The sequence below is a fragment of the Physeter macrocephalus genome, chromosome 3 (genome assembly GCF_002837175.3).
Source record: "Physeter macrocephalus isolate SW-GA chromosome 3, ASM283717v5, whole genome shotgun sequence".
In the NCBI taxonomy this organism is placed as follows: domain Eukaryota; kingdom Metazoa; phylum Chordata; class Mammalia; order Artiodactyla; family Physeteridae; genus Physeter; species Physeter macrocephalus.
In genome coordinates, this window is record NC_041216.1 from 18,387,808 (window position 1) to 18,400,516 (window position 12,709).

At 38.1% G+C, this 12,709-nt stretch overlaps 1 protein-coding gene across 15 annotated transcripts in view; it reads left to right on the forward strand.

The window, feature by feature from the left end:
* The window catches only part of EIF4G3 (eukaryotic translation initiation factor 4 gamma 3), a 384,857-nt gene that overhangs the window by 283,909 nt on the left and 88,239 nt on the right, over nucleotides 1-12,709 (forward strand). For all 15 annotated transcript variants that reach the window (XM_024125370.3, XM_055083733.1, XM_055083722.1 and 12 more), the window contains 2 exons: nucleotides 6,142-6,230; nucleotides 10,527-10,773. In XM_024125370.3, the coding sequence (XP_023981138.2) occupies nucleotides 6,142-6,230; nucleotides 10,527-10,773 (336 nt within the window). The remainder of the gene's footprint in view (nucleotides 1-6,141; nucleotides 6,231-10,526; nucleotides 10,774-12,709) is intronic.

Genomic DNA, 12,709 nt, shown 5'->3' on the forward strand with positions numbered 1-12,709 from the left:
TCATTAGGTCCCATTTTTTTATTTTTGTTTTTATTTCCGTTACTCTAGGAGGTAGGTCAAAAAAGATCTTGCTGTGATTTATGTCAAAGAGTGTTCTGTGTTTTCCTGTAGGAGTTTTATAGTGTCAGGGCTTACATTTAGGTCTTTAATCCATTTTGAGTTTATTTTTGTGTATGGTGTTAGGGAGTGTTCTAAGTTCATTCTTTTACATGTAGCTGGTTTGGAGATTAATCCTTTGTCAGTTGGTTCATTTGCAGATACTTTCTCTCATTCTGAGTGTTGTTTTTTCGTCTTGTTTATGGTTTCCTTTGCTGTGCAAAAGCTTTTAAGTTTCATGAGGTCCCATTTTTTTATTTTTGTTTTTATTTCCGTTACTCTAGGAGGTATTCACAATATTGATTCTTCCAATCAAAGAACATGGTATATCTCTCCATCTGTTGGTATCATCTTTAATTTCTTTCATCAGTGTCTTATAGTTTTCTGCATACAGGTCTTATGCCTCCTTAGGTAAGTTTATTCCTAGGTATTTTATTCTGTTTGTTGCAGTGGTAAATGGGAGTATTTCCTTAATTTCTCTTTCAGATTTTTCATCATTAGTGTATAGGAATGCAAGAGATTTCTGTGCATTAATTTTGTATCCTGCAACTTTACCAAATTCATTGATTAGCTGTAGTAGTTTTCTGGTGGCATCTTTAGGATTCTCTCTGTATAGTATCATGTCATCTGCACACAGTGACAGTTTTACTTCTTCTTTTCCAATTTGTATTCCTTTTATTTCTTTTTCTTCTCTGATTGCTGTGGCTAGGACTTCCAACGCTATGTTGAATAGTAGTGGTGAGAGTGGACATACTTGTTTTGTTCCTGATCTTAGAGGAAATGCTTTCAGTTTTTCACCATTGAGAATGATGTTTGCTGTGGGTCTGTCATATATGGCCTTTATTATGTTGAGGTAGGTTCCCTCTGTGCCCACTTTCTATAGAGTTTTTATCATAAATGGGTGTTGAATTTTTTCCAAAGCCTTTTCTGCTTCTGTTGAGATGATCATATGGTTTTTATTCTTCAATTTGTTAATATGGTGTATCACATTGATTGATTTGCGTATATTGAAGAATCCTTGCATCCCTGGGATAAATCCCACTTGATCATGGTGTATGATCCTTTTAAATTTAATTTTATTTATTTTTTTGCGGTACGCGGGCCTCTCACTGTTGTGGCCTCTCCCGTTGCGGAGCACAGGCTCCGGACGTGCAGGCTCAGCAGCCATGGCTCACGGGCCTAGCCGCTCCGCGGCATGTGGGATCTTCCCGGACCAGGGCACGAACCCGTGTCCCCTGCATCAGCAGGCGGACTCGCAACCACTGCGCCACCGGGGAAGCCCTGGTTTTGCTTCTTGAACCACATTTTAATTCCCTTAAAGAGTATTTGCTTGGGGCTTTCCCGGTGGCGCGGTGGTTGCGAGTCCGCCTGCCGATGCGGGGGACCCGGGTTCGCGCCCCGGTCCGGGAGGATGCCACGTGCCGCGGAGCGGCTGGGCCCGTGAGCCGTGGCCGCGGAGCCTGCGCGTCCGCAGCCTGTGCTCCGCAACGGCAGAGGCCGCGACAGTGAGAGTATTTGCTTGAAATTTGCAGGGAGAAGAATTCTGAGCAGTTTTCCCAGGGAACGTTTGCATGGTCCTTAAAATTATGGGTTCAAATCCCGGCTCTCCACTTACTAGCTGCCTTACCTTAGTCAAATCCTTTTGCCTCTCTTTCTATCACTTTTCTCCTCTGCAAAATGGGAGATAACAATGATCTTCACTTTTAGGGATGTTGTGAAGCTTATATAAGTTTATGTATGTAAAGGGTTTAGGACAGTGTCAGGCACACAGGAAGCTCTCAATATATAGGAGCTGCTGTCACCACTAAACAGGAATAGTTTGTCCTCAACAAATATCAAAGGTTTCATCTCTTGTAAGCTACAAACTGCTTGCAGCAATTAAACAGGGTTTCCCCACCCCTAGCTTCCATTCTAGAAGGTTTCAAAAATATCAGAGCCTTAGTTTTAGCCTGCGGCCCTCAACTGCCTAGGACCCCTCAGGGTACACAGGCTCAGATAATAAATTAAGGACTTACCACCTAGATGGACAGACAGAAGTCACCACAGGAAACGACCAGTTTCAGTGAGAACCAGTGAAGAGTTCTCTCCTTCTGGGACCCCTATAATGCGAATGTTGTTGCATTTAATGCTATCCCAGAGATCTCTTAGGCTGTCTTCATTTATTTTCATTCTTTTTTCTTTATTCTGTTCCGCAGCAGTGAATGCCACCATTCTGTCTTCCAGGTCACTTATCCATTCTTCTGCGTCAGTTATTTTGCTATTGATTGCGTCTAGTGTATTTTTCATTTCAGTTATTATATTGTTCATCTCTGTTTGTTCTTTAATTCTTCTAGGTCTTTGTTAAACATATCTTTCATCTTCTTGATCTTTGCCTCCATTCTTTTTCCGAGGTCCTGGATCATCTTCACTATCATTATTCTGAATTCTTTTTCTGGAAGGTTGCCTATCTCCACTTCATTTAGTTGTTTTTCTGGGGTTTTATCTTGTTCCTTCATCTGGTACATAGCCCTCTGCCTTTTCATCTTGTCTGTCTTTCTGTGAATATGGTTTTTGTTCCACAGGCTGCAGGATTGTAGTTCTTCTTGCTTCTGCTGTCTGGCCTCTGGTGGATGAGGCTATCTAAGAGGTTTGTGCAAGTTTCCTGATCCCGTTTGTTTATTAAAACCCAGTGATTAAACTTGTCTGTGTCCCAAATATTTTTCAGAATTTATTTATTAGTCATTTCATAAAAAGAGCTCTGAGGGAAAACATTTTCCTGCCAATAATGTAAAAATTTGCAAAAAATCTTGAAATCATAGCATTGCTCTCCTGTTGGAATTTACTAATTCTGTATTTTAAAGTAGTAGGAATTTAGTGTGCCTCTAAGAGTTGAATTCTTATGGAGAGTTGGGGAGGCTCCTTTAGGCATCTCTAAATTCAGGTAATTATGAATCTCATACAGAGATTGTCACTTTTCCTGTGGTGCTTTAATGCAAGACAAGTGGGTAAGAATTTGTCTTTGTCTTGGGAATGTTGGTAGTACCTCTTTTAAAGAGAGCTGCTGTCATTTGTTCAGTCAACAAATTTGAATGCCTACCCTGTGTAAGGAACTTTGCTTGGCACTATGGATGATGCCTTAAGGAATATTTTAAGTAGAAGAATAACCAATCAAATCAATTCTTTAGAGAGACCGTAATTCAGGCAGTATTGCACATGATATGTTAAAATAAGAAAATGGAGGCAGTGAGTTGAGACTATCTCTTGTTAAATCAGTGCAGTAGTAAGGGCCTAATTAAGGTATAGGCATCGGCAATGGACTCGAAAGGAAAGAACAAATCTGAGACAGTATGTTAAATTTACTTCCCTTCTTCTAGCTAGCTTGGTATTAATTGTCCTTTAAATCTTGCAGTTGGTGCTTCTGTCTCTGTGTCTCTCCCTCCCTTGCTTCCTCCCTCCCTTGTCGCCTACCTCTTCTTCTCCCTACTGTAGCACACGGAAGGGTACTGCACCTCTCCATCAGTAATGGTAGGAGAGGGGTTGTATATCACAATCTCACTAGACACTAGGTGTGTATCTGTGTCCAGTTTTTTAAAGGACTGAGTATCTCCTAAAGAGGTGTGTGCTTTCTCTCAGTTCTTTTTGTGAATTGTTGCTTTAAATCAAAACTTTAACCACTTGAACAGAGTAACAATTCTTGCTGTGTACACAGCTAATTTTTAAAAAGCATGTTATATGTGTTACCCATGGAAGAAATGTTTTGTTTAATGTTTGGGGGTTGGGTACATTTGATACAGTTTTGAAGGAAAAGTTTGTCTACATCTTTGGTTTTTTTGTTTAGAGGAAACTACTCCAGAGTTTGTGTTTCATCTTAACATATCCTCCAGAAAGTAGTCTTGCCCTTTTCCATGAATGGAAATTAGAGCTGAATTCATGCATATATGAAACAAAATGTTAATTTAAATGTACAGTTTCCTCAAACTCTCTATAACTCTTAAAAAGGATTCTTCTGTGGAAGCAGAATTAATCAGAAGCATTTCAGAGAGATGCATATAAAATGGACTGGTTATATAAAATCAGAAGATTCGTAAAAATTGAAAAGAGACCACCACATACCACATACATGAATAAATGAATATACATATTCATCATAAGACTGTGAGGCAACAGTGAATTTAAACCCACCCATAGTTACCATAATCTGAGTTCCGTACTTTGAGAAAATGATTTACCTTGGTAGGCCACAAAGGAAGAATAACAGTTGGTCTAATAATGCTTTATTGTTCCCTATGGTCTGTGAAGGGAAGGATAAAGACAAATTGGTTTGAGGTGTGTGTAACAAAGGAGATTTACAGAGTATTTTTATGATGGTGCAGTAATTTTGAGAAGATGGTTAAATGTCTCCTTCTCCTTGTTCCCCAGACCAGTGTGAGTGTTTATATTCTACTGTTCTTCCAAAAAAGATTTGAACCTGCCCCAGAGAGATTAGTTGGTTTAGTCTCAATGAGGTCTTTTATTTCTATAAGGAATCAGATTAGATGGTTCCCTTCAGCTTTGTGTTTATTCCTTTTGTGGGATCCTTTTAATATATTCTATTTGCTATGTGATGTTTAAATTATCATTAAATTGTACATCCAAGTGTTGAATGATTTTGTGGAATTTGTAAGCCAAATAAATTTTTAAAAATCCTTTGTAAGCTTAACTTTCCATCTAAAACTTCTGGTAAAATAGAATAATTCAATAAAAATTATGTTTCTGCGAATTCCCTGGCAGTCCAGTGGTTGGGACTAGGTGCTCTCACTGCTGGGGCCCCAGGTTCAATCCCTGGTCTGGGAACTAAGATCCGGCAAGCTGTGTGGCGCAGCCAAACAGAAAAAAAAAAAATTATCTGTTTCTTCCTTAATTTTCACCCCAGCAGTATGAAAGGGTAGGCCAACAGTATTGATGTGAAGTGAGAACTGAATGTTGTAGAAGTGCTGCCTATCTAATGAAATCTTAATCAAAGTATCCTTTTGTTGTCTAGAAAGCTTTTTTATCTATTTATTTGTTTGTTTGTTTATTTATTTAATTCTTTTGGCTGCTCCGGATCTTAGTTGCGGCACACAGGGTCTTTGCTGCAACATGTGGACTCTTAGTTGAGGCATGCGGGATCTAGTTCCCCGACCAGGGATCAAACCTGGGCCCCCTGCATTGGGAATGCGAGTCTTACCCACTGGACCACCAGGGAAGTCCCTAGAAAGCTTTTTAAAACAGAATCTGGGGACTTCCCTGGTTGCACAGTGGTTAAGAATCCGCCTGCCAATACAGGGGACACAGGTTCCATCCCTAGTCCAGGAAGTTCCCTCATGCCTCAGAGCAGCTAAGCCCATGAGCCACAACTACTGAGCCCACGTGCCGCAACTAATGAAGCCGGTGCACCTAGAGCCTGTGCTCCACAACAAGAGAAGCCCCCGCAATGAGAAGCCCACGCACCACAACGAAGAATAGCCCCCACTTGCCACAACTAGAGAAAGCCTGTGCGCAGCAACGAAGACCCAAAACACAGCCAAAAATAAATAAAATTATTTTAAAAATCATTAAGAAAAAAACAGAATCTGGAATTTAATATTTTTTGTGGCTTAAAGGAACCTTAGATATCTTCTAATCTTACTCTTATACTTTATAGTTGAATATGCTGGTGCCTGAGAAGTGTGACTTGCTTATGATCACATAGTTGATTAACAGTAGAACCAGGCCCAAGTCTAGAATTGGCTGGTAGGGCAGTTTCTTATATAGATACTCACCTCATACTGAAATATGTACCTCAGTATGTCCTAACCATGAAATAGGAGGAACTTAGGCCACTGGTTGAAGGCCATATGAACTGATGTGACCAATTTGTGCCTAAGACATTTGCCATTGCAATCTTTGGGCCACAGCTACTCAGTTCGTCACTTTATCATCCATCTATCTCCTCATTGTGGAGGACGCCCTCTTTTTTTCTGCTAAATTTGAACACAGGTATCATTTAGACCTAATATTTCCAAACTTTGCAGTGGGAAGTAATGGCAGTCTGCTTTTCTGTTTCAGTTCAGACAGCTATAACTGCACCAAAGACGTGGAAGAAACCAAAAGATCGTACCCGAACCAGTGAAGAGGTGTTAGAGGCAGAATCGGAGGTAAGGGGCAGCAGTAAATCTCTTTAGCTTATCTTCAGAACAGTGGTGCCATTTCCTAAAACAAGTGTGGGTTTGTAACTTTTTCTTGAGATGCTGTTTTCCAAGCAAATATATCAAGCTCAGGATTTGATTTTTTTTTTTAATCCATTTACAGAATTTTTAAAAGATTGTTAATAGCGTGTTCAATTTCATTGAATTCTTGTCTCTGTTTCAAAATACCTCTTCTCAAGTGACAAAAATAAGTATTGTTTAATTTTTTTCCTTATATTAAGCAGATGGAAAGACTAATCTGGTTTTTTAAAAACAGGGTTAATTTCGGGCTTCCCTGGTGGCGCAGTGGTTGCGCGTCCGCCTGCCGATGCAGGGGAACCGGGTTCGCGCCCCGGTCCGGGAAGATCCCACATGCCGCGGAGCGGCTGGGCCCGTGAGCCATGGCCGCTGAGCCTGTGCGTCCGGAGCCTGTGCTCCGCAACGGGAGAGGCCACAACAGAGGAAGGCCCGCATACCGCAAAAAAAAAAAAAAAAAAAAAAACAGGGTTATTTTCAAATACCTATTAGCAGTGCTGGTGGAAATCATCAGATATATTTTAAGGAAATTGATTTTGAATCTGTCTTTTACCTGCATCCCAGGAATATAACTTTTCACAAATGGTTTGTCTGTTTGAACTAAGCCATGCCAGATTTCGCTGTAGGATACAACACACCAGGTCCAGGACATCATGTGAGGAAGAATCAAGAGCAGATTTAGTCCTAAGGAGTGCTCTACCAATTTCATAGTCTCTAATCTCAGTATCCTTAGTCTTAAGTACTGAAGCTTTTAATGAAGAGCAATATAAGCAATCTCTGTGTTGCTTTTTTCTTCTTGAGCTCTTCTTATATCTACTTTATTAAAATAATTTTCATTGAATGTTTAAGATGATAACATTAAAATGTAGAAATTACTTTAAAATAACTTTAAATGCATTTATTTCATAAAACTTCTCTAGCTAGTTATAATTCTTACCCGCTTCAGGCAGCTCACAGTACCCCTTTGTTACTTGTCCCTGTCCTGTCATTGCTGGTACATGATGCTCTGTTGATGTCACAGTTAGTCCCATAGCAACCACTAAAATGTTTCATGGGAGTGATTTCATTATGGTTATCAGGGCGTAAGAATTGGCAATAAGTTATAGAGGTGCAAATAGTTGGTACACTCCCTCCTTTTGCAACTGAACAAGAAAATGTTGCTTCTACAAAGAATAAAATACCTTCCAGAGGCAGGGGACTCGCATACATTCCTGGTATGGCTGTAAGAGCTTCACAGACTGGTTTCTCTTTAGATTCAGCTGTTATTTATTCACTTTGTTCAATTATACTTTGTGTTTCTTTGCCCTGTGGCTATTTTTCAAAGCATTATTGAATATTAAATGGGTAGGTCACTATTCCTGTGCCTCCAAGTATTCATCCTCATCTTCAGGTCGGGGTTGACAAACTTTTCCTGTAACGGTCCAGATGGTAAAGTAACTATCAGACTTTGTGGACTATATGATCCCTGTCACAATTTCTCAACTCTGCTGCAGCCCAAAAGCAACCGTAGACAATGTGCAAATGAATGAGTGGCTGTATGTCAGTAAAAGTTTATTGAAATTTGAATTTCATATAATATTCACGTATCATAAAATATTCTTCTTTGAAATGTTTTTCCACCATTATGAGTGTAAAAACCATCCTTACCTTGCACACTCTACAAAAACAGGTGAGGAGCCAGATTTGGCCCATGGGCCATAGTTTGCTAAAACCTGCTTTAGATTGTTATTCTTCATACAGAAGAACTGTTTGGACTCATTTTGAACCAATCACTTTTTTCTTAACCTTATAGTTTAAAAGTATAATAAAAAGATATTTGGTCATTTGCACACAGACTTTTTCCAGAAATCCTATTCCCTGTCTTTCCTAAAATTGAGCATTTACTAGAGTAGTTTAGTAAATACTGGTTGTCACTGTCTTCATTTTTCACTGATCATCAAGGTCTTCTTTTCTTAGATTTTTCTCAGCCTTTAAAATAATGTGTTTTAGGTATCAGCATATTTTAGGTTATATATTGAGTTCTTACATCATTGCAAGTACTTAACCAAATTCTTTAAATTATAGCCTAGAAAGGTAGCTTGAAGGATGATTCATCTTAAAATTGTTAGTCAGGGCATCCTAAAATTTACTTTAAATTTTTAGGATATTTCATTGATCGTTACATATGTAGTTGTCAGTCTGATTTTCTAGCACTTTAAAAACTTGTGCATTAAGCAGGCAGTTTTGTCAACTAAATTCTTGTTTTAGTAAGCTCCTATAAAAGTTTCTGCTTTGACAGTCTGGCCAATAAAGTGTTTTCTTTTTTCAGTCTGGTTTTCTGGGTAAACAACTGAAGAACTGTTAGACATTTACAAACTAACTGAGTAGAGCTCCATCCTGCTGAAGGAAAAATAATCATCATAAATATTTAATGCAGCAATTTTTTTGTGGATTCGCTTGAAAAATATCCCTTCTAATAACGCGCCTCAAACACCTCATTGATTCTTTATGCTCTGAATTATGGTTTGTCATTCATGGACCAAGTTTCTTTATACTTTTTTTTCCAGTTAGAAATTGACTTTCTAAGTAATGCATCCTCTGTTTATATCCAATAGATTGTCTGTTGTTGGTGGTTTTAGGTACAGAGAAGATGACTCAATAAATTTTTTTCTCTAAAACAGCATTTTTTCACATTTTACAGGATCTGTAATAAGAGTTCTATATGATTGTAGAATGTAGTTATACTGCTCTGTAATAAGTTTAAGTACCATTTATAGACTCACATGCCAGATTATTAAAGATCTTCTTGATGACCTGTACTTAATTAGAAGGTGGTATTACAAAGTTGTTTTGAGTTTAGACTATAAGTAGAGTATAGAATAAGAAAAAGTGAGGCTGCTAATTCATGATTCAAACTTGGTAGATCAGTTTCTTCTCAAAGTATAAAAGATGCCTCACTTTCTGCCAGGTTTTATAAAAATAAATCATTTTCGTCTTTTATTTTCTTGGAATTTTTATGTCTGTCCTTCTTTTGATGGTTTCTTTGTTCTTCCTATTGGAAGAACAAGGGAGAGAGAGAGAGAAGGGAGTGTATTTGCATGAACTTTTTATTTCCATTTTAGAAACAAGGCCTAAAAACCATCTGTTTCTATTGATAACATTTTAAAATTTATTGTCTTTTCCCTATGATCTGATTTTAGTAGAAGAAAATTTATTAGTATCATATCTGTTATAATACTTAATAACAAAGTAGGGTTTGTAACTCTTTAGTTAAAAATTTTTTTTTCATAAATCAGTTGGGGTGACTACTTCCTGGTGTATATGACCTCCTTTTATACCATCCTCTGTTCAACCAATTCAATAGAGCCTCTAATTTGGCTCTCCTAGTGTGAATTTATCCACTGGAATTTGTGGTAAATTGCTGTTTCCTCTGAGAGCTTCTTCCAAAGGATTGTTTTCAGAGTGCTTCCCTTTGAAAAAGAAAGACTTAAAGTTCATTGAGACCTTTGCCTCAGGGAGTTTTGAGGGCTGATATGGCCCTTAAGAATTACTTTTTTTTTTTGTATCTGAAACGGAGATGGTGAAAAATAATCTGGTGAATAACTTTAATTCTGTTTTGCCTTTTAAAAATAGGATGCACTGGAACCCAGATTTCTCCCTGGGGGAGTATATTCCAAGCATTTTTCCCTGTATAATTTGAACAAGGTCATAATCTCAGAGAATTCTAAGAACCAATGAACAAAATAGATTTTAACTAACAAGTGTCCTCCTTGTTAAATGTGAGCGATGGTCAGCTTTGTGGGACTTAACATACTTTAAACTATTCATTGAACTCTATTTCACGGCCAGAGGACAGCACAAAAAATACCCTCTAGTGTGTTTCTTTTTATATTTGCTGAGCTTTAGTGGCAAGGGTAATACTGCTTGATATAGATTGTGACTAGAACTCTTTCATGTCCATCAAGTTCCAAGGATTAACAGTTCTTTCCTTTTTAACCTTTGGTATATTTAGATTTCATTAGTCATGTTAAAGCATTTCAGTAGCCATTTGAATTGTCTGCTTTATCCCAGGACATGAAATGAGAAAAGTGTTTTAAATAAACTTACCATTTTAGTACCATATGCTGAACACAGACATCCTTATCTTGAGTGACATGTTTTTCTATGCTTTTTGAGGGGATAAATGTGGGTCTTCCTGTGTATTTACACACAGTGAGAAGAATATAACCTCTGTGTTCACTTATGCTTTAGCCTAAAGCTGAAGAGGAGCTTTCAGGTGACAAAGTACTTGAATCTGAACAGGATAAAATGAGCCAAGGGTTTCATCCTGAAAGAGACCCCTCTGACCTAAAAAATGTGAAAACTGTGGAAGAAAATGGAGAAGAAGTTGAGCCTGTACGTAATGGTGCTGAGAGTGTTTCTGAGGGTGAAGGAATAGATGCTAATTCAGGCTTCACTGATAGTTCTGGTGAAGGGGTCACATTCCCATTTAAATCAGGTAAGTTTATCCCTGTCTTCCTGTGTATGTCTTTCCTTCTTTCCTTCACTCTACTGCAACTTAGAGAAATGTTGCTTCCTCATGAAGAAATATTGGATGGAAGGAAGAGGCTCATCACAATGTAATATTTACAGAATAGATCAGCAGGCGGGCGTTAGTAGCTAGCAAATCCAGAGAGTCCTATGTTGGCGGAAGTGATATCTGATGCTGGTATTCTGCTTTCACTGGCATTGGAGGAGCAGCTGGCAAAGGAAATCAGTGCTAGGTTGGTAGAATTCGACAAGAGAAATTTAATTTTTTCATTTTAATTGAAAGAGATATTTCAGATATGATGGCCATGTTCCTTGAGATAGTGTACTTGTCATTTCACAAACCTTGAACTTAGTTTGTTGATAGAACTCACTCTGTAGAGCTGAACTCTCCAGTAGGCAGTTGGAAGAAGTATGACTAAGTTATTAAGCACCTGTGGTATGGGAAGTGCCCTATGAAATATGTGATAAACCCTAGAGGATCTTTCACCTTTAGACACCGTCAAATGCACTAAACCTCTGTCCTAATACTATATAAACCATGGTTGACTTTGAGATTTATGGATATTTGGTGTGGACATGTGGGGAAAGGTAGAAAATTTGGGTTAGGTGAAAAAATTTTCTTAGTCTGCCAAATCTAAAGTGATGTCTGCATGAGGTAGTGTTTGAATGTAAAATATCAGGTCTCAAAAATAATCTCGACCAGTGTTTTTCAAACTTCTGGTTTTAACCCAGTTAATAGGTTGTGAAATTAATTTAGTGAGTTATAACCAACATTTTCTAAAAAGGAGAATAGAATAAAAATTGTCAGTGCATTACATGCACTAAGGGAAATATTGTTTTTTTAAACTTTTAATTTCATTTATATATGTGTGTGTGTTTGCTCAGAGTCATGAAATCACTGTATTTCTTACTGTGAGTTGTAGTCAAAAATGTTTGCAAGCCATTGATCGATCCCACCTTAATATACTGATCACTTATATTTAGTGAAAACACTACCAGTGAACTGTACTCCTAATGGGCTTTATGAAATTGTAAGGTTAGGCTAATGTAAATTTTGTTTAAATTTCTAAGCAATTCTTAGAAATTGTTAGACCAAATGGCATTTGAATTAAATGTTTAATTAAGCATTGTTGGGTTTTGGGTTTATTATAGATTACAGTAATTGTGGGGTTTGGCTCAGATTTGAGTGGTAAAGTTTTTTTAAAGCTCAATATACTGACACTTCTAAAGATCCAGGCTTATACTGCCAAGCACTTGGGCTACCACCAATCCTTGTTCAGGGATTGAAGGACTATTGTCATTTTTAGGACTGTATAAATTATATTTTTATCCTTTAGTTTGGCAAGGAAAAAGTGCACAACTATAGACCCTAACTATATTGATCAACTAACTGCCCTTTGCCCCAGTAATATACACTAGCAGTAATTGAGGAAAAGGGCAATTTAAAATTTAGATCCTAATAATCTGTATATATTTTAATAAATATAATATGGTAATAAAATATCTGTAAAATTCTCACAGACCATCAGTGAGTCTATGACCTGTATATTAGGAACCACTAATATAAAGAAGGATCCAGTGTCCTGTCATGAAGTGATCTGGGGCCTGATTTTGATGAGTGTTTTGTTAATTAAAAGAAAAAACTGTGAATTGCTTTTATTATCCAATAAAAATTTCAAGAAATTCTCCAGGGCTTCCCTGGTGGCGCAGTGGTTGAGAGTCCGCCTGCCGATGCAGGGGACACGGGTTCGTGCCCCGGTCCGGGAAGATCCCACATGCCGCGGAGCAACTGGGCCCGTGGGCCCTGGCGGATGAGCCTGCGTGTCCGGAGCCTGTGCTCCGCGGCGGGAGAGGCCACAGCAGTGAGAGGCCCATGTACTGCAAAAAAAAAAAAAAAAAGAAAA